This window comes from Pantherophis guttatus, chromosome 2 (genome assembly GCF_059756535.1).
Source record: "Pantherophis guttatus breed Tessera chromosome 2, ASM5975653v1, whole genome shotgun sequence".
Taxonomy (NCBI): Eukaryota; Metazoa; Chordata; class Lepidosauria; order Squamata; family Colubridae; genus Pantherophis; species Pantherophis guttatus.
The window spans coordinates 172,587,902-172,609,157 of NC_142064.1; the positions used below are offsets into that span (position 1 = coordinate 172,587,902).

Here is a 21,256-nt window from a genome sequence, read left to right on the forward strand (position 1 = left end):
TTTTCTTTTTCTATTTTTATTTCTCTCTGTAACAGTCAATAGCTACATTTTGTCTGGGCAGTTCAGTGAATGCAGCTTAAACTTATACAACATCAGATAGCGCAACATAACATACCCTCTCTAAACATTAAGAAACAAATACACAAGAAAGCCTGAATAAATCTGTGCCATAGAAAGAGCTAAACAGTAGATTAAAACAAAAGCAAAAACAAAGATGAAGCCTTGTTTATTTGCACAGGCAACTTATTCTGGCTCCAAAGTGATCATTTATGCCAGATAAGTCTCTCTAGGACGAGTGTCATCATGGTCTCCATCTCACCTTTTGGGAGGGTGTCTGAGTTGGACCATCTGAAGATATCCCTAATACCTTTAACTCCTCAGAAATGCATAAATAATCTTTATACATTTATTGACATTTACTAAACTTAAAATACTGTAACATCTTTTAATAATAAATACATTAAATATCTGAAGGTATTCTGAAGACAATTTGGACAGCATGTATGAAAAGAGACAGCTCTGGTTAAATGTTTAATTTCAACATTTTAAACTAAGGCCAGAAATACAAGCAAAGACACTTGTGGAGTGTAAAGCAGTAGCATACATATCACTGCATCATGGTGAACAGTCTTGCTGCCACATTTTTGACCGGCTATTGTTTCCATGCTGTTATCAGGAAGCCCCTTGTAGTATGCTGTGGAACAAAGCCAAAATAAAGACACTCATAAAGAGTACCATTTTCAACTGGCACAGTAACTTTTCCAAGATGAAGGCTGATATACCCAATTTTTTATATGGGAAGCAAAAATTATCTTCTTGCCTATCACAGCTTGAATTCTCCTCTACAGAAGAGATAATGCCAACAATCTTGAGTTTCATATTTATTTTAAAGACTGAGATTCCTCGGCTGAGCTGTGCGATCTTTGTAACGAAGAAAGCACATGACCTCTTCAGCAAAATCATCTTTCCCGCTTTTTAAAAGCAGCAATCAATCATCCTTTCAAGCTAAGTGTTAAAAGAATAGCCAAGCTTCTAGATGTGGGAATCCAGAAATGACAGTTTGTTCCAGAACATTTTCATAGAGGAGGAACAAGCAATCACTTTTGTTGATCATCTTCTTTGCTGGGGGGGGCGGGGGGGGGGGGAAGAAAAGAAAAAAAAACAGACTCTGATGAAAGCCATCAAAGTTGTGTAGGTCAAGTCAAAAGAATTGATTTCTTGGCAAGTCCTCATGTAATAGAACAAATAACTTGTAGGCAAGAGTAGGAGAGACTTATTCCTGAACTACATAGCCCCTCCTTCTTCCCTTATTTGTGGGAGAGCAGAAAAATAAAGGGTGTCCAGAAACCACCTCATAATAAAAGATGAGGATGAAGATAGATCGCTATCTTCAGTCTAGGCCCTGGGCGAGTCCTTCCAGTGTCAATTCATTCATGATAGCTGGCTAAAGATTGGATCAAGATAGGGCCAGTCTCAGAAGAGTTCAAACGAAGACATTGATGAGGAAGAAGCCATCTTGCTGAAGAAAAAGGTAGCTAATGGAACTGCAGCCAGCAAGTCTCTTAAGGGCTAGTAGAAGTTTTAGGTCTTCAGGGGTGTCTGCTCAGTCAGGTTGCGTACATCTTCCAGGAATTGCTTGGGGGTCAGGATGTGGGATGACCCTGTTGGGAAGAGAAGGATTACCACAGGAGCCCATAAAAAAGAAGGCACAGGTGAAGAATCAGCCTATCCACTGGCTGTGCTCTTACCAATCAGCACTTCCCATTTTCCATCAGTAGCCTCTGTGACTTCATAGGCACAGCGCATCTCTGACATGGTAACACCGCCAAGCACATACAGGATAAGACGGGGTCCTGTCCTGTACTCAGTTGCTGTCTTGGTCTTGTGCCAATGTCCAAAACGGGCACTGTGAGACAAAAATGGATGTGGGTAGAGGAACCATCTGCAAAAACACAGTCAGCCTAGCAATCTGGGAAAAACAGCCTTTCCTTGCATGCTAGACATGCAACACCAAAGCAGGCCCAAGAGATAAAGGATCTCACCCTCCCAAATGTACATAGAAAGAATCAGCTCTATTGTATACTCTTCAGCCGTTCAAGGACAGGTGATGTTGCACCTACAATTCTTTCAAACAGGAGCATACGTGATGTGTGAGTGTTCTTCAACAAAACTTAAGTGGAAAAGCAAACATCTTTACCTAAGAGGCGAATACATTTTCTCCTAATCATTTACATTTAGATCCGTCGTGCTGTGAAGACCTTTTTATTCCACCAGGCGGGCTTGGCCTAATCTTTTCCCTCTTTTCTTTTTAATATGTAAATTTTAATCTGTTTTTAAATGATTGGGGTCTTTTAATTTGTCTGGACCAAAATTGTTTAACTCGATTTTATCTAGTTTTTAAATTTTGTATTTATGTATTTTATTGTTTGGCTGTTCACCGCCCTGAGTCCTTCGGGAGTAGGGCGGTATACAAATCAAATAAAGATAAAGATAAAGATCTGGTCTCTGTGTTAAAAATGGTGCTGCCTTATGCTTTCTTCTGTTTGGAGCATCACTTACCTCACAGCAGTTTGGGAACAGGGACCAGGGGCAGGGCAAGACACATAGGGCCAGACCTTCTTATCCAGCTTGTCTTCAATGGCATCCTGTGTCAAGATGAGCAAAAGTAAAAAGACGTGTTTCCTTTTTTTCTGGTTTGATAAAACCTGGGATTGTCTAAAAGGCTACGGAAGCCGTAAGGCTGATCCTGGCTGCTCAGTTTGCATGTCTGGGCACAGCCATTTTCATTTGTCATTTTCCCTGTGGGTGTTCTATTTTCAAAAATTTCATCCTAACCACAACTACTGTCTAAGCAAGAAGTCAAAGTGGTGCAGTTTGGCTGCACAATAGATCTGGATTATAGAACATAGTAATAAGGACTTGTTCTGCCCGAGCTATGGACCCCAAAGAACGCAGCACACACAAAGTCCGTTCAAACCTTAATTTACTGAATAAACCAGTCTTTTACAACAACGGCTGTTAATTAATTGCATTAACATCCGTCAAGAATTCAAAGAATAACTGAAAACTTACTATGGTTGGCAGAATGCTCAGAAGCAATTTGCAGGCAGCTGCTAAGATAAGCAAGATAAGACACGAAGGTATGTGAACTAAGTTGTTCCCTGCAAATTGCTTCAGTCAGCGGTCCTCCTTAAATAGGCTAAGGGAGTGGTCAATTAGCCCCAAGCCTTACTCTCGAGAAGACCTCCTCCTGAGGAGTCACTCCTGCCTTTGGCAGCTCTGCGCGCCCGTGCATTGAGAAGAGGCTCCTCCTATTCGTCCTCTTCACTTAAGGGAGCTTCTGGAGGTTCTAAAGGCCCTGGCTGAATCCCCGCCTCTGGCACCACATCTTCTCCAGCCTCCTCATTGTCCAACTCGAGTGCCAGCTGCACAGGCTGCTGGTGCAGCACCACACCAGCCTCCTCACTGTCTGAATCAGGCCACGTACAGGCCACAACAGGACTTCATGGTTTATCTTTTGTTTATTTTCTATGGCAAGAGCTTAATAATTTTTCTTGTGCAATCCAGGTCACAAAGATACACAGGGTAGATGGATTCTCAACTGGATTTGCCTCAGGGCTGAAGCTGAATCCATCTTCAAGTACACAACCAACACTCAAGGCAGCCAGCTCCCTCTCCCTCCTTCTGTGTACCTCCATGACATCCTTAAGAATGGGAATCCACCGGGAGAGTTGGTAAGTAGGCTCTAACCGTACTTTCCTCACAGGCTTCAGGTTTCCAGCAGTGTCCTGCGAGTAGAAAAAACCCATTAAAAAATAAAAACAGCAGGAACCGGGCCTGTTGGAAGAAAGACAGGAAGGGATGGACAAGATGGTTCAGGAAAGTTCAGTGTTTAGAAGAAGATGGAGTGGCTTACCTAAATGGCTCCAGCAGGACAGGCTGAGGGACAGGCAAGTGAGGAAAAGAGCAGAGAGAAGAATGAGTAGAGAGAAACATACAACATTGGCAGACTAAATAAGAGAGATTCTCATCTTCATCAATAGGATAGCCAGAGGTTACCCTTGTCCTTGAACTGCCAGGGCCATCATTCAGACTGCACTAGTAAGTGGTAACTGCACGAACCGCACAGGCACCAGCTACCTGCCCAACAAACGTCACTAGGCAGGTGTGTATGTGAAATACCTCTGGCATGATGGCAGCTCCCAGACAGTGCATATTGTAGAGGATGTCTCTCTCCTGCTGGATGTTGGCATGTTGGATGAGCTTGGTGAGGTTCTCCTCGTTAATGCCTAAGTAAAAGGAATACACTCAGAGTCATCCGAAGTTTGATAACCTTTGCCTTCTATTATATTATCCCTTGCTGTTGCCACATCAATCATCCACACTTTATTTTTCTCAACCACTGCTTAATCTGGTGTATTATGCTCCAAGGCTTTATCAGTTTGTATCTGGTAATACCACAATATTTCATCTTGCTCTATGCAACTACTTTTTCAACTCAATGTTCCCACCAAGTTTTACAGGTGCTCCAGTGAATCTTTTTGTGAATATTGTTTCTTCTGCTTCTTAGTACAATCTGCATTTTTCAGTTGTAACTCATCACCTAGTTTCCCCACAAAATGGTCTTCATGCCTAAGGGACACTAGAACTCTGGTCTCCTGGTTTCTAGGCCAGCACTTCTCTCAGTTTCTGTTGCTATTTCAGTTTTCATCACCCAGGAGAGGAAGTGGATGAGCACTAACCATGAGTGTGATGGTTCTAATCGTGTACGATGGATTTTTATGCTTTTTAAAAATATGTTCTGTAGAAACAAAAATTAAAAATGGAAGCAAGAGCCTTCTTTTCTCTGGTGGCTCAAAAGACTGTAAAATGGCAGTTGAGACAACCACCCGAGACTTATGAGTTTGATGTAGGTAATCATAGAGGGGATTTAAGACCACCTAGGAGACAGATGTAACACCTAGCAGTGTTGCGTGAGCATGGCATCCGAGTATGGGTAAGAAGCATCCTGAAATTTCTCTTCCTTTTGGTCCTTGTAGGGGACCTTTTCCCTAACCTAGGCAGCTGAGAGATAAGTTATCCAGCAATGGTACCATTCTGGAGAAGTATGCAAAGCAGGATAATGCGAATCTTATCAAATGCCTCCACACTGGTATCAAGGACAATTGGCACGATACTCTTCATAGGGTTCTTGATTTTCTCCCCTTCAGCATCTGCCCCTGTGGCCAGGTCCTGTGAGGAGAGAGAAGAGATGCCCTTCAGAATCAATCCTTTTCACCAGAGAAGAGAATGAGACATCCAAAGTAGGTTGTACTTCACTGTGAATACATAGAGTTGGGCTGCAATGGCTGTTCTCTCTTGTTCCCACCTCCCCTGAATTCATAATGTGCCTACCTGCTCCACGCTGCACAGCTTCTCTATGGTGCCCTTAAAGGTATTCATACAGTCTTCAGCCAGATGCAAATGGGTGGAATACTGCAGGATGAAAGAGGATAGTAAAAATATGGGCTTTTTGCCAGCGTTAAAGTTTTTCCCTCCTGCTCCTCCAATGAATAAAAAGATGTCTGTAGGTAATGAGTAAGGCAAGATCCAAGGGACTCCTGAAAAAATAGCCACATTCTGCAATAGCTAGAAATGCCATGGTCAATAAAAGTTACACAAATGAAATTAAGCTGGTCCCTGTGATTATTCTGCATAATCTGTCCTTCTTATACTTCTCGCAGTGCAATGACCCCAGCCATGGGTGGGTTCTACTTACCTTTACTACTGGTTTGCAACAGGGCTATGCGCGCGTGCATGCGCAGAAGCATTTTCATGACATCAGGGTCAGTGGGCAGAGCCTTCCGCCGGTTTTACTATCGGTTCTATAGAACTGGTGCAAACCAGGGGTAACCCACCACTGGCCCCAGCCCTGACTACCCAAACTCTTTTACAGCTTTGGAAGGCTAGCTGAGGAGCTTGAGAGCTTGTGGCAATTATACACACATTTTAACCACCGGAAACCTGCCTATTTAGAGAGTGTAAGTGATGAGATTCTCAGGGTGTCTCTGGGTAAAGATTTTGGCTCAGCACTGCAGGTGGCAAATGACGATTTTGAAGACAACACAAAATGAGAGATATCTTTCTCACAACCAAATATGGTTCTTAAAAAACAGCTAGCTTCCATGGAAGCTCAAGGAAGCAGCAGCAGTTTGGTGCAGAACATTCAGAAAGTATGAGAATAGTGCCAAGATGGGACAGGCTAAGTTTTGTGGAAGTCGTAACAATGGGGACTGTAGTCTTTTGGAGCTGTCATATTATAAGATACTGTATACAATCCATGTCCTGCCTCAATTCTTCTACAGCAGGGGTGTAAAACTTGCGTCATCATGTAACGTATCATGACTTTTCCCCTTCGCTAAACCAGGGGTGGGCGTGGCCAGTGTGCGATGCATCCGGCCTGCGGGCCGCGAGTTTAACACCCTTGTTCTAGAGCTTAAATTTAGCCAGGCCATTTAGCTACACATGAATGGGTGAAGGAATTAAGCCTTTTAGTTTAAAAGTTGTAAGCTCATACATGTTTCTATAGATAAAGAACTGTGCAGATAAAGAACTGTGAAGACTGTACCATGTCAGCTGAAATCAAAGAGCCAGAAGGCAGGATGAGGCAAACATTCTTATTGCTGGGAAAATTATAGACCTCCATGTCTATAAATGGGAAAAAGTTTTTTCCCCGATATTGGATTTGCTGCATGAATCAGAAATATATTAGGCCAGCAATTAAACATAGATGAACATGCCCAGATCTGATTTTGGATTGGATTTATTCAGCCTTTTAGTGTCAGATTTAAGGCATTTTAGAACATGAAACAATTTGCACTGTCAGTGTACTCTAATTTATGCTAATTAATAGTGGGTGATTATAGGATTGACTTATTTTAAATCTCTTATATAACTGACTGCAGCACACAAATAATTAAGTACAGGCACACAATACATTTTGCAGCTTTTACCTTGTGAAGTTCTTTCTGGTATTGAGGCATCTTCTTCAGGATCTGAGAGAGGTCTTTAATGTTAGCCTAGAAAGAAAAACAGTCATTACCCATGACAAACTCAACATAAAGGTAATCCAAACGATAGTAAAATTTCAGATAAAAGCAACTCTCTCACCTTACAACATCTCCCTACAACCTGACTGAATGACCTCCTAATACTCCTAGATACCCTGAATTTAGCCCCAAAATATGTGCAGGGCATCCAGGTTAATGAAAGTTGTCTTATAAGACCTACAGGGTGATGGTTCCTCTATTTTTTTACGTTTGGCTAAGTAAGCTCTACATTTCTAGAGCAGTCACTCAAGATGCGTGAAGAAACTCAATATTAAAACTTCGAAGAATGGAAATAAGTCATTTTGTCCAGAATTTCAGTTTGTATGAAGGCTCTATGGGGGAACGTCAGTCCCTATCCTATATTGCCTCTTATTCTCCCAAATGACTTCAATGTCACTTTTGCTGCTCTGCCTGAAGGTTCCTCAGCTTGATGTATCCAAAGGCCCTCTTGCTTTTGCATTATCTGTACCTCTCAACCTTTCTTGTGCATTGTGCACATAACTGGCTTTTCAAAATGTTGTCCAGAACAAATGAGACCTAGTTAAGTAAAGTTGTTTTTCCTTCCTGAAAAACCAAACAGCAATCTGATGTTTTCTTTCACTGTCACATAACTTGAACGAAAGAAGCCTAGCTTGCAAGATGTAGAATGCAAGCCCCCCTCCCTTTCCCCTGGCATGTCTCTCAGGAAGGCAAATCACAGCCAAGATGAGGCTCTGGCCATCCTACCTTATCTGTGGTGAGCCTTTTGCTTTCACAGAAGGTACGCAGGAGCTCAGTCACTTTCCTGTGGAAGGAGGTCACATTCAGGGCCAAATACAAACACTCATCCCAAAAGTGCAACTCTTCATCTCTCCCACAACAATGGACTCTGTGTAGCCTTCAAAGTCCAGGGATCTCTGCACCAGAAATGGCAGTAATTCTGGAACAGAGGGTAATGGTGGAAGCAACATTCCCCCCCTCCCCCAACTTCACAATGGACACCAATGGCAATCCAGATCAATTTAGGAAGAAGGGCTCCAGCAGTGTTATATCACTCCAGCCAGTTATCATTCTGGCTGATTCACAAACTCATCAGGCAACCAGGCAGTTGTATGTAGGGCTGCGTAGATGGGTAGGGTCTCACTTGGATACGTCTGCAATGTGCATATGGCGTAACTGCACCCAGAGGTCATCGTCCTCATCCAAGAGTACTACCTTTTCCCTGGAGTCACTGATGCCTGTGGATTCATACCTGAAGGAAAGCAACAGAGTAATATTCTGTAAGAAACATATGGTTGCTCTCTAAGTGGGAAGGCACAGAATTCTTTTACTCTCTTATTCATTCTTCATCCCCCACAATAGCTCTCACCGGTAAGTATCGCTGTCAATGTTGAGCAAGTCATAGGCCATGGCTTGAAAGGTGAGCTCATGAAGAAGTGGTGACACCAGATCATAGCTGCGGTCAACTATCAGAAGCTGTGATCGAGATTTGTCAGGGCCCTGAAAGCAGCAAAAAGGGAAAGACAAAAATAAATAAATAAATAAATAAATACAACCTTGTGATTTTGGTCTGGGTGTTATGCTGCATCCTTCCCTGCTAAGCAGAGTCCTTAGGCGTGGTCTGAAAGTCATCCACAGGACATACCCTGCATTTTAAGAAATGTTATGAACCATGGCAAGATTGATTTAATCTGTAATCTTATTTGTAAATAAATTCCCCCAAGCTCAATGGGCCTGAGTAAATAAAGATTGTCACAGAGCTGCACTGCTAATTATTTAACAGCAGCCCTGCTACAGGCACCAAGGAAGGGTGGAACAGCTAAGTCGTACAGACCCAATCTCCCCTCCAAACATTGTTGACTGTGTGCAGCCTCTCTAATAATCTTTGGTAGGGAGTCTGGTCAAAAATGTATTATTCGAACTATGCAAACCCCCTTTCAAGTGAAGTAAATACCCCCATAAGCATAATGGGCTTATACTTGTGATACTCTGCAAGCAACAAAAGAGGCAAACTAGAGGCTGTTGATTCTCTGTAGTGCAGATTCTGCTCTAGAGCCATTTGAAACAAGTCCTTTAGATTCAACCTGGACATCCTACCATGTCCACTATATCTTTAACTGACCTAATAATGTCCTGAGTTTTGAGAGTACTTTGGTTGTGATGACTGGGAGAGGATGGCAGGAGAACCCAGTTTTATCTAAATGCCACCAGTTGTTTAACATCCAGTGAAGACATTTCAAAGGCAGCAGCAAGGGCATCATTGTTACTTTTACTTTACTTTAATTTAATTACCGAGTTACCAAGGCATTTTCAGCATGCCCAAGTATTCAAAACAGTTGTAGCACTGTTGGGCCACTCTTTGGTGCTGGAGTACAATGCAATACATCATTTAGCCTGCAGGTGGCATGCAAATACACTATAGAGGTCTATGGACATTAATTTTCCTTTCAGAGAGCATAGTAGCATTCCAGATGTAGGTTATAACAGCCTTTTCTAAACAAATGTTCGCTGGTTATGTTGGAACTGCACAATCTCAGAAATCTCAATCACATAGCTACTAGCAGGGGACAGCTAACATATCCATGCACTACTGATGCTTGGATAGCATCCCTTTTCATGTATTCAGGAGTTTAATGACTACTTGATAACTCATAAAAACACATGCATGGGCTGTAGAAAATATGTCTTATAAGCAAGTGTCTCAAAATTGCTTGTTCTAGATAAATCAACGTCAAACTACTATCTCTTTCTTAAAGCAAAAAGCAGTACTTCTTCCTATTCAAAAGTAACACACTCTCAGGTTTCTAGATAAGAATTTCTGTTATGAAGTCACCTTGTCTTGCACAAAGAATTCTGTAGCTGTTGGATTTTCACACAATAAAGTCTTGCATTTGTTTTTCATTGTTTTATCTTTTTTTGCCACAAAAACTGATTAAATACAGAGAGATGGAATATCTGTATTGGGTCCTTTGGTTGGCAGCAGGAAGAACACTCCTCCACCTCCAAGACCACATTTTGATGCAGCATTCCTGTTCATTAACACAGTTGTTTAAAAATAAATTACAACCAATGGAAAGCCTTGCTTAAAAATCATTCAGTGCAAAGAAGTTGGTTCAAGTTATGACATGGGACGATCTCAGCCATAGATGAGAAACAAGTTCCTTCTCCTCTTGCCCTACACAATTAGGAAATTCTCCTATTACCTCCCTCCTGTTAACATTCTTTATTGTATTTTTATTTTAAGAGGACTTCACACCCATCAACAAAAGTCTGTCTGGCCTTTTCTTTATGCAGCAACTGACCTACCACTATGACAAATTACCATGTTGCGTAATTGTTACAAGTGAAATCAAAAAGTTTTTTTTTTCTTGAAAACATAGGTAGAGTATCTTGGTTCTAATCATAATGAATTGATTGATTGTATACTATCACATTGTTGTATGTATATTGATAGTATATTCTTGTGAACTCTGAAGTATATTTTCTTTATAATAATCTGTATCTAAACTGATCTTTCAGGTCTTCCATTATTAGTGCACCCATCACCACTTTAATTGAGTCCACCTATCTAACTCCTCTTCTTCTCTTTTCTTTCACCTTTTCCAGCATTACAGATTTCTTCACAGAGCTGAGTCTCATAATATGTCTACAATATGATGATTTGAGCATGGCCATCTGTGTCTGGTTTGATTTGTTCACTAATCCATTTGATTTTTTTGGTATGTCTATAATATTCCCCGGGTTTTCTCCAACATCAGATTTCAAAATGTGACCACTCTTTCTTTCCTGTTTCTTCAAATTCTTAACTTTCCAATTCATAGAGTGTCAGAAAGAATATCTGCATTGCTCTACACTAGTCCTGCATTATTCTGACCATTAGTCAAATTCAGGTCTTCAAAGCAATTCATGATGCTCACCTTGAAAATGGAGGGTACAGGCTCAAGATGGAAACTGGTTGGCTCTCTTCTTCTTTTGGCTTAACATGGGAACTTGCACATAAGCAGTCTGTTTCACCACCTGCAATCTGTTTCACAGTCACCACCTGGTCATATTATTGAACAACTCCACTTGTTTTTAGCAATAATGTAGTCAATTTGATTTCTATGTATTCCATCTAAAGATGTCCACATAGACAGTGTTAGTGATGAAGAAATAATTGGATTGGCAGTCCCAAAGGTGCTTTTTCAAGCACAAGAAAAACTTTTTCTTGTTTTTCTGTGAAGACGAAAAGGTGAAGAAACTTCTTGGATAAGAAGTGAAATGTCTTCGAAGAAGAAAAACAACAACAAAAAACAAGATTTAAGTCCAGTTGCCTCTTGAAAAAGTACCTTTTGGACAACTATGATCTGGATGACTGAGAACCTCCATTGACAATTGGATTGGCAGAAATCAGTAAGACATTTTCCTGTTTCATTTTGGTTTCTTAAGTCATATAGTCCAACTACATTTTCTTCCTTAATATTTCCAGTTTTGGCATTTCAGTCTCCAATCACAAGCAGCACATCCAAACTGAACTTGACCATCAAATTCTGCTTCTACATCAGTCGTTGTAGCACACATTAGGATAAATGTCAAATTAAAAGTCTAACTGATGTTACTGTCCACAAAGTCTAATTGATATATTTGATTGCAGCTAAGTACTGTTCTTGCTATACCTTTCCTAACTATAAAAGCAGTTTTCCAGCTCTGGTTTTCATGTCTTGAGTAGTAAACAGTGTGATCCTCTGACTCAAAATGTAGAGTTCCAGTCTGTCTCCATTCACTGTTGCCCATGATGTCATTTTGTAGTAGTTTGACTTTTTCACTGTTGTTGAGCTTTCTCATATTCTTACACTTCATATCCCCACCATAATTCTGTCTCTGAGACTTTGAATTTTCTTTTCCTGTTTGACAAAATCAGCAACTAGACTTCTTTAATCTAGCCACGTCATAAACATCATCAGCACTTCTCAGGTTTTTTTCTTAGTAGTAAGAATAATAGTAAGAAAAACAATAGTCAGTTGATGGCCCAGCCTGAACAGCCATCACCTAGCATTATATTGTAAATCATTTTATATTTTTATCCATGCTTTTTTCTTGGATTATCATTGCTTTCTCCTGTGCAGTATGAAAAAGGCTTTTGCCATTGTCATTAGAGTGATCATCTGCCTCCAGCATCTTTGTAGAGCATAATAGGTACCTGTTTTCTTTAGCTGGACAGCTGAGAAAATTTAGCTGAACAATTCATGCCTTGGGTAAATCTTCAGGGAATATATATTCTTGGCATTCTTTGCTCATCCCATCGTAGAAATATCCCCATTGCCATGGTGAGGCACCACAGGACGTGGGCATTTGTTATTAGCTAACTAGATGGTATGTGGAAAACCTGGAGGACTGCCCACAACAATTTATTTAGAACTGAAATGCAGCAGTGAGAATTTGTGCAAATAGTGTGCTTCAATCTTGTCTCTATTTTTCTGATCACTGTCTGGTTTTCTGACTTCTTGCTCACCCACTAGAAATGCCACTTGGAGAAAGTGATGTGCTGAATAGTAAGTCCAGGAAAGGGTTAAAGCAGAACCATTGTTCACAGTATTATTCCAATTAAATAGATAACCCACAGTAAAAGAGACTGCAGTCATCTTTCCCTGTGACCTTGGTCCTTAGTGAAGGTCTAAATGTGACTTGGAAAGAACTATCCCACTGCCAAAGGGCCTCTCCTGGAGCCCTTTGTGAAAAGCACCTTGACAATGCTTGGCTGGGCATCTTCACTTCTACTTAAATTAAATACACTGTTTATAATCAAGGATAGTATTTGGAAGACAGATTCTTCCAACTTTTCATGAGAGACCAGATTCTTCCAACTAGAGATGAGAGACTAGAAAATGTTCCATTTCTACACCCAACCTGTTCATTCTTAAATCCGTCACTAAGTGATACAACAGTCTTTGCTATTTTGTTCAACCCACCGGCCTGTTCTTCAACATTCTGGCATACTCTGGGATTGCTCACCTCTCCCATGGTTGGGTTGTCTGCTTTGAAGGCATTCAGTTTCGCCAACACTGCATGGGCCAATAGGCAACACTCTTCAGAACCACTGCAACCACAAATGCATAGTTATTTAGAAACAGGGCTTCTGGCATTCTAAAAGGGAAACCAATGCCCAGACAAGTAAAGAGTGTCTTGCCTCTTGCATTTCTTGGCCCACTTTCTTATACACATATACTGTAAGAAACTTTGTTTTCAATCCCTGGCAGCAGAGATGTGTCCAGGGAGCTCAACTGATGAAACAATCCCGCACATGATTAAAGCATCAGATCCTGCAGATGAACTGGTCTGGCAGCAGACATTCATTATAAGAAGTAGGCCGGTCCCCGTCTGCATCAACTAAAAGTAGCAGGATGCTTCATTGCATAATGGACAGATGTGGCCTCCCGATATGCTCCACAATTGCACCCCAGTGTTGTCAAGTATTACATCCCAATTTGTCCTCATTCTCTTTACGTGGTTTTAAACAGAGCACTGGTAGAATATCCGTTTTTTTCCCACCCTCTTCCCTTTGTACTAACTTCCTATAGCGAATTGAGGGGTATTCCTTGAGGGTGTCACACAGTGTGGCAATCTGCTCTGCCATCTTCTCTAAGTGGTTGTTTTTATCTTCCCTGCCATAGGGGCTAAAGAGATGATGGAAACTTTGAGCGCTGTCCAAGGTGTACACCTGAAGAGAAGGAAGGAGGAGAGAGGAAATGGGGGGAAAATGGGAGTGTTATATTAGTGATCTATGAGAAAGGCAGTGTAAACTCATACAGTGTTCTGGTAACATTTTTTTTTCACAATATTGCTGTCCCTCCTTAAAAATAGTCTGTTCCTCCAGGAACCACTCGCCCTGAATTGACTCTTGTCCTGTATTTGTCAGGATACTATGACCTCAGATGTCACTCCTCTAGACATAGTTTCCTCATTCAGAACTTCAAGTCATCATACCACTGGTAGGACCAGAGTTAATGGTTATTTGAAAAGAAAATCATCCTCTCTATTCAAATACATGAGAATAAGCTGTGGGCTACTTGACTTAAGATAGAAGTGAATGTAATAAACACAACTGATCAAGAAGACTGACAAAAAAAACAACCATTCTCAACACTTGGGTCAAGCAAATCTTTTGCTCAAATTGGAAATTGGGAAGATTACAGATTATTTTTTAGAACTCCAAGGGTTACCCACTGGAATTTCATGTAATATATAAACATGAGTTTATATACATTACATGACTCCAATGTATTGATGATTCTGGTCACTTACTAGAATGTAGTAGATTCTCATAATGAGTTTATAATATAGTCGATTTTCACAATGCCTATCTAAATTGCCATTACAATTCCAAATCATCACTAGCCATGCTGACGACAGTTGGAATCCAAAACAATTGGATTACAATTGCTTAACGCACTGTAAGCCGCCCTGAGTCTCCGGAGAAGGGCGGCATATAAATCAAATTAAAAAAATAAAAGAAAAGAAAAAAATTGGAAAGGACCAGGACATAATCTCCATAATTGCACAGGCTCCGCCCTCAAATTCTAAAGATAAAGGTTTCCCCTAACCAGTCCTGTTCGACTCTAGGAGGCGATGATGCTCATCTCCATTTCTTAGCAGAGGGAGCCAGTGTTGTCCGAAGATGGTTCCGTGGTCACATGGCCAACATGACATCACACCGCAGAGCAGAACATGCGGTGAAAGTGGAACACTTACCTTCCCTCCGAAGTGGTACCTATTTATCTCTTTCATGCTTTCAAACTGCTAAGTGGGCAGGAGCTGTGGCAAGTATGGGAGCATGACCCGTCACGCAGTGTTCAGGTCTTGAACACGGGTTGTCAGCTTTCCAGCTGACAAGCTTGGCTTCCTAACGACTGAGCCATCGTGACCTCCCCCTTAAGTTCCATAGATCCTTAAAAGAAGCTCTGCTTCTTTTCTTCTGCAAGGATTTTAGTATGGCTAGTAGCTCGATATAATTATTTTTATGAAAAGTGAAATCTCTCAGAGCAAAAGTGTTAATTCATGTATCCTTACAACCTTGAGACTATAGTGAAAATCAGAGGTCCCTGCTCTGTTCCTTTTTTTTTCCTCACCTGTGATTCATAGGGAAGGAATGCAACATTGATCTCCTTGAGCGTCTTGATTGCTTTCGTGATCCGGGACTTGCTGAGCTCATTAAAGAGGTCATCTGGGCAGGCTGAAAGACAAGGGTGGGAGTTAATGTTCATCATCCTCCATTCATTTTACTGAAAGTTTTTTTTATGGTTATAGGTCAACCCCAGAAACACTTAAGTAGACTTAAAATTTCATAAATGCCTCAGAATAGAAATTTACTTTTGAGCCCTCTTGGTCAACTTCTTCTCTGGGGTCTAGCACAATTCATAATCTCAGTGAAATGGGTTCATGACCCACACTAGGACGTAATTTTTTTGTCAGTTGGGATGCAATGTGTTAGATGAATCTAGCCATTATGGTGTGTAAAACATAGTTTACCTCTCAACAGAATTCATGAACCAAATAATTTATTCATCAAATCATGAGTCTGTAGAGTTCCTTGGTCATCCAGGTCATGGTTGTCCCAAAGGTGCTTTTTCAAGAGGCAACTGGACTTCCTTGTTTTTTTCCCCCTGAAGACGTTTTGCTTCTCATTCCCCACTATCCTGTCAGAGCTGAAGAAGCTTCTTGGATGAGAAGCGAAACGTCTTCAGGAAAAAAAAAACAAGGAAGTCCAGTTGCCTCCTGAAAAAGCACCTTTGGGTCATCAAATCACAGTTAAACAAATCATGGCTTAACATGAATTGTACAATTTTGAATCAAATAGATTAAATGCATCAACTATGGATTAGAGAGCCCAGTTTGGGGTAATAGTTAAAGCATCAGGCTAGAAACTGGGAGACTGAATACTAGTTCTGCCTTGGGCACAAAGCCAACTGGGTGAACTTGGACCATTCACTTTGTCTCCGATCTAGGACAGAGGGAATGACAAACCACTACTGAAAAACCTTGTGAAGAAACTGCAGGGACTTGTCCAGGCAGCCTCTGAGCATCAGACATGATTAAATGGAAGAAAAAAACCCCATCTCCCTAGGACCAGCAGCCATACAGCTCTGTTATTATATCTCAAGCAATTGTATAAAGCCCTTTGATTCATAGCAAAGAATATAATATATTACAAGTCAACACTTAGATTGGCTAAGTAACTGTTCAGTTGCTTTTATTCTTCATTAACCCAGCACCCAATAAATGTTATCCCAGGATCCCCCAATCTAGAAGACACCAAGTTAGTAAAGACAGTCCTACACAATCTTCTTGTTTGCCCGAGAACATTCCTTGAACTTACTGTCCGTGAAGAAGACGTGGGCAGCCTTATAGGTGAATGTGGGAGTGCTTTTAAAGTCATTTATCAGAGCACGGACAGACTGCAAATAGAGAACAGGCTGTTAGCAGCAGTTGTACAAATCCCAAACATTTTCTACTAACTCCCACATCTTGACCCTCCAGTTATACTAACCACCCTTAATCATTGTGATCTATGGGTGGATAATATTCCTGAGGCTTCAGGGAAATTGAAAGCATTTGCCTTTGTTCTTCCCACCTTTTTTTCTTTTCTCCTTTCCAAGGAGTTGGCAGAAAGTTCTAATTACTAGCCTAGGAATCTGTGGAAATTTCACAGGCTCTATCTTTAAGGAGGTATTTATCAATGTATTAACTGCCTAACTAGGCAATGGACCTACCGTCTCAATGGGGCTGATCAAATAGATGGCTTCCAGACTGGGAAGGGGCTCCCGGCGCTTGTTTATATCTTCAATAACTGAAGAAAGTAAAATGTATATTAGATGTCTGGATGGAAGGACAAAGAATTGGGCAACAATTCCTAGGGGTATGGAAGGAGGAAAAAAAATAGTAAAAGGATATATATATCTAATTCTGACAGTATCTACAGTATCTTACTGTAGATTGATCTAAAGAAATCAGGGCCCAGCTGTACCTGGATGGATACACTGGGCTGGGAACTGAGGCAAAGAGTTGTGCCACAAAAGATAGAAGCCTTTCCAGCTCTAATGAAGGCCTCTGCTGACAGGATCAACCATAGGCAGATAGTATCTTGCATGTGCCACTCACTTGTGATTCCTTCAGCCAGGAGATCTGACATCTTAAAGCAGGAGGAAAGGATGCGGGTGCTGGAATGATCCATAATGAGGACCTTCAGGGATAGAGAGGAAAATAGTATTATAATATAAAGAAGCAATTTTTAAAATGGGGCAAAGGTATTATTAAAGTTAGTTACACAAAAAGGCATAAATAGCTACACTCATGTTCCTATAGCACTTCCTTCTTTGTAATGAAATTATAAAACCAGGGAATTCTATTCTCCTATTCAGTTCTATATTGGTCTTCCAATTTTTTATTTCTACTCCCAAACGTGTATAGATAATTGAAATATGCCCATATTCACATCCATTTCTTGCCCCCACCTCCCACCAAATCCTTTTTCAGAGTGAGCCTGGAAGTTTTTAGTTTGGGGATCTGACCTGCTTTCTAAGGCATCTTTATCATTATGAAATGGCTGGATCATAATACTGGTACCACTTTGTTAGTAAAGGGGTATGTAAGTCAGCATTTATTAGTCCAATTCTGAGACTACTATAGAGAAGAGTTAGCATTTAAAACATTTTTACTTGCATTGGAGAGTCCTTTAAAACCCAGTATCTCATTGATGTAACTTCTCTCCAGAAAAGTAAAGGAAATGATACTTTCCGATCTGTTTTCTATCTTTAGCTAGTACTTTTTCGGCTAGTATAATGCAAGATTGGTCACAGCATTGGGGGCTCCGTGTGTGTGTGTGTGTGTATAAAAACTCTGTGTGTATAGTTTAAAAAGGCAATTATGTTTCAGAATATTCTGAAATGGAGAATATTTACTAACTTGACAGCAAATTGTAAGGAAGATATGAGATAATCAGCAGAGCCACATAACACACTTGCAAACCCAGTAGAGCAAAACTAATTTAATAACATCTTTGTCTGTCTCAGTTAGTAATTTCAAGGCTCACTTGCTACCTTGCTGCATCAGGAAAAGATATGAGAAGCATAAAGAACCTTAAGAGTCATGGTGAAGGATACAGCAGGTCTACCGAACACAAGGCCCAGAGTTTACTATACAATGAATTAAGATATTTTTTTTAAAACACATAAACGTCCAGTGCAGTTGCATACAATTTAGATTAGTAAACTGATCAGACAAATTTAACTCATCCAAGACACAGAGGTGTACTAACCTTCCATTCTCCTTCCTTCTTCATGCTGTGTATAACATCATTCAGGATCTCTGAAAAGTGAAGGTCAATTAAGTTAGAATGGAGGCTTTTTTTTGGTTACAATGAGAACGATTAGCTGAGTCCTGTGCCAGATAAATAATTTTCTTATCACCCCAGAATAGCTTTTTGTCACAATAAGAAAGGTTGTTCTTGATACTGATACAAGCCAAAATGAGTAAAATCACAAAACACACATAGTAGATGTTTTTGCATGGGTTTTAGAGCAGGAGGGTGAAACCCATGTTCTGAAGCGGCAGCAAGTATTCAGTTTCTGACACACAGCAACATCTCTGAGGAGAATCTCAAATTCTCTGGAATCAACTATTTAAAAGACCATTCCCGCACAGCATGGACAGCACCTCACCTCATCTGTTGACCTGGTCTTCAAGATCTTCAGAAGCTTTCCTCTACTGTGTGAAATAAGAGGGTAGCTATTTGAGAGGAACGCCCAGTGATAGAACCCTGGTTGTGGAATGCCCTCAGGTTGCCCTGAGGAATTTTATACAGGTGACAGAAAAACTATTCCATGGCAACATTTTGCTATTTAGAGGCAAGGACATGCTGTGAGAAGCCTGTTGTTATCATGAGGCAAAATGACCATTAGTAGTCCTTCTGTTTTTAAAGATTTTTGGAGGCTGTTTTTAAAATATTTTAGATATTATAATAAAATACTGTGTATTGTGGAATGCCCTCCTAAGAAAGGTTCATCTGACTACGTTATAGTCTTTTCACTATTCAGTGAAGGGTTTTTTTCGTTTTACCCTAGTTTTATAAGTCTGAAAGCTTTCCAGTGCATGTAAAATCTTGCATTTGTGGCTTTTTCTGCTGGAGGTTCTAACTTTATCTTTTAGGTATTTTGCTAAATACAGTATTTTAGGTTTTCAACTGGTACTGTGAACTCTGCATTGGATTCTGTTTGTAAAGAGCAGGCTGTGTATGTTGTACATAAACGCAATGTTAGAGGCCTGATTCTGAGACCCCCATTTCTCCTTGAAAGATGAAGTAAATGGGCAGGTCCTTTTTAATATTGCTGCCTTGTCTGTGCAACTATGCTCAGCTAATATTTTTCCAATGCAGGATTCATCTTATTTGGATGCTTGGTTGAATTTTCCCTGAATTCAGTTTGAAGACTACTGTTAGAAAAACATCATTTAAAGTTGTTAATTTGAATTTAGAATATATTATGTGTGACTTTTAAAATATTTTACTGAAAAAAGTGAGATAAACATAGTTGTAAATAAACAGGATGCTGCATTACGACGATATGGAGGGGGAACATTCAATAATGCAATTTCTATACCTCCATGTTAATTTGACCAATTACTGAAAACAGAAAGATTGCTGGCAGTGACCCAAGGAATCACAATAAGAGCCTTGGTGGCTCAGTGGACTAAACTACTGCTGTTAAAGTAGTACTTAGCTGCCAGCTGCCTGCAATTACTGTGAGTTCAATTCTCACCAGGCTCAAGGTTGACTCAGCCTTCCATCCTTCAGACGTAGGTAAAATGAGGACCCGGTTTGTGGGGGCAATAAGCTGACTTTGTATAAAATAGAATACCGCTCTGTTGGGGGGCGGGGCAGCGGCAAAAAGCCCTACTTAGCAGGTATATACAAAAGTATGAAGGCTATTGCTTAATGCATTGTAAGCTGCCCTGAGTCGCCGGAGAAGGCTGGCATATATAAATCAATCAATCAAACAATCAATCAATCAAACAAACAAACAAACAAACAAACAAACAAACAAATATTGCTTCTTATATGAGGAACTAGATTGTTGGGGGGGGGATATGCTGACTCTGTAAACTGCTTAGAGAGGGCTGTAAAAGCACTGTGAAGCAGTATATAAGTCTAAGTGCTATTGCGATTGTATTTTCAAGACGGCAATAAAAATGGCTAATATTAATAAGAATCCAGAAGATTTTAATCAGCCTTTCAGATATGTTGAAACTATAACTTCCAGATTCCTCCGTCTCAGCAGAAAACAGGGCATTGACTTGTCCCAAATGACAGGGAAGTATGATTTTAATATTGCTTCTCCTGCAGGAAAAAAAAAAAAAAAAAGAGCATCAGCTCCCTGTTGATTGTACTCCTGCTCAGAGAGGAGGTTAAATTCCAGGAATCCTGGGTCCAAAGCTCATTTTCCCCTAGTCAACACATTAGTCTTTCTATGAAAAGAAATGAGAGCCAAGATTTCTATTTTTAAAACTCATTCTGATCTCTAATTGACAAATGGCAGATGTTTCCCATGGATTAATTATAGAAAGCTGTTCCTACAACAGTAACTATATGCCAGCTTGAACCAATCTCTTGAGCTGTAATGTCCAAATACCTGATAATTATCTTAAAATTCAAACAGAAAATTGAGCTAGTGGTTAGGAATGAGATAAGTTGTCCTTCTTTACTAAAAATACTGAATATATTTATAAAGCGCCTGAGTTTATGAATCCAAATGAAATTTGATGGAATTAATCTTCAGAAAGCAGCTCAATAGTAAGTGTTGTTTTTTCTGGTTTTTTGGTTATCTAAATTAATCACACAGGTTAATTAAATAATCTAACAGACACTTAAAGTGCATAAATATTCAGATTGCACCAAATGTTTGTCTGTCTGCCTCTCACACACACAAACTTATTCTAACAGGACAGATAGAAATAAAAAAAAGAACTGGTAATACTGGTTTGGAAAGTTGCAGTAATAACCAGAGAATGTAAAACAAGCTCTAAAAAGTGGTTGCAACAAGATAAATGGAAGGATTTCAGTGCCTGACCCCTGACTGAGTATAGCAGGCTCCATATGACATCTTCCCATGCAAAACAGCTAACTGCAGAAAAAAACTAAAGCATGAATTTTCATAAATGTG

At 40.2% G+C, this 21,256-nt stretch overlaps 1 protein-coding gene across 1 annotated transcript in view; it reads right to left on the reverse strand.

The window, feature by feature from the left end:
• Nucleotides 1–21,256, reverse strand: part of STXBP2 (syntaxin binding protein 2) — a 34,629-nt gene continuing 13,373 nt past the window's right edge. Inside the window, exons 2-19 of the mRNA XM_034407482.3 lie at nt 18,358–18,407; nt 17,202–17,283; nt 16,814–16,890; nt 16,420–16,498; nt 15,173–15,276; nt 13,616–13,764; nt 13,059–13,143; nt 8,437–8,567; nt 8,212–8,319; nt 7,815–7,872; nt 6,993–7,058; nt 5,395–5,475; nt 5,094–5,232; nt 4,183–4,289; nt 3,693–3,788; nt 2,560–2,645; nt 1,749–1,906; nt 1–1,661 (exon numbers count right to left, since the gene is read on the reverse strand). Coding sequence (XP_034263373.1) covers nt 1,582–1,661; nt 1,749–1,906; nt 2,560–2,645; nt 3,693–3,788; nt 4,183–4,289; nt 5,094–5,232; nt 5,395–5,475; nt 6,993–7,058; nt 7,815–7,872; nt 8,212–8,319; nt 8,437–8,567; nt 13,059–13,143; nt 13,616–13,764; nt 15,173–15,276; nt 16,420–16,498; nt 16,814–16,890; nt 17,202–17,283; nt 18,358–18,407 — 1,736 coding nt within the window. The 3' untranslated portion in view covers nt 1–1,581. The remainder of the gene's footprint in view (nt 1,662–1,748; nt 1,907–2,559; nt 2,646–3,692; nt 3,789–4,182; nt 4,290–5,093; nt 5,233–5,394; nt 5,476–6,992; nt 7,059–7,814; nt 7,873–8,211; nt 8,320–8,436; nt 8,568–13,058; nt 13,144–13,615; nt 13,765–15,172; nt 15,277–16,419; nt 16,499–16,813; nt 16,891–17,201; nt 17,284–18,357; nt 18,408–21,256) is intronic.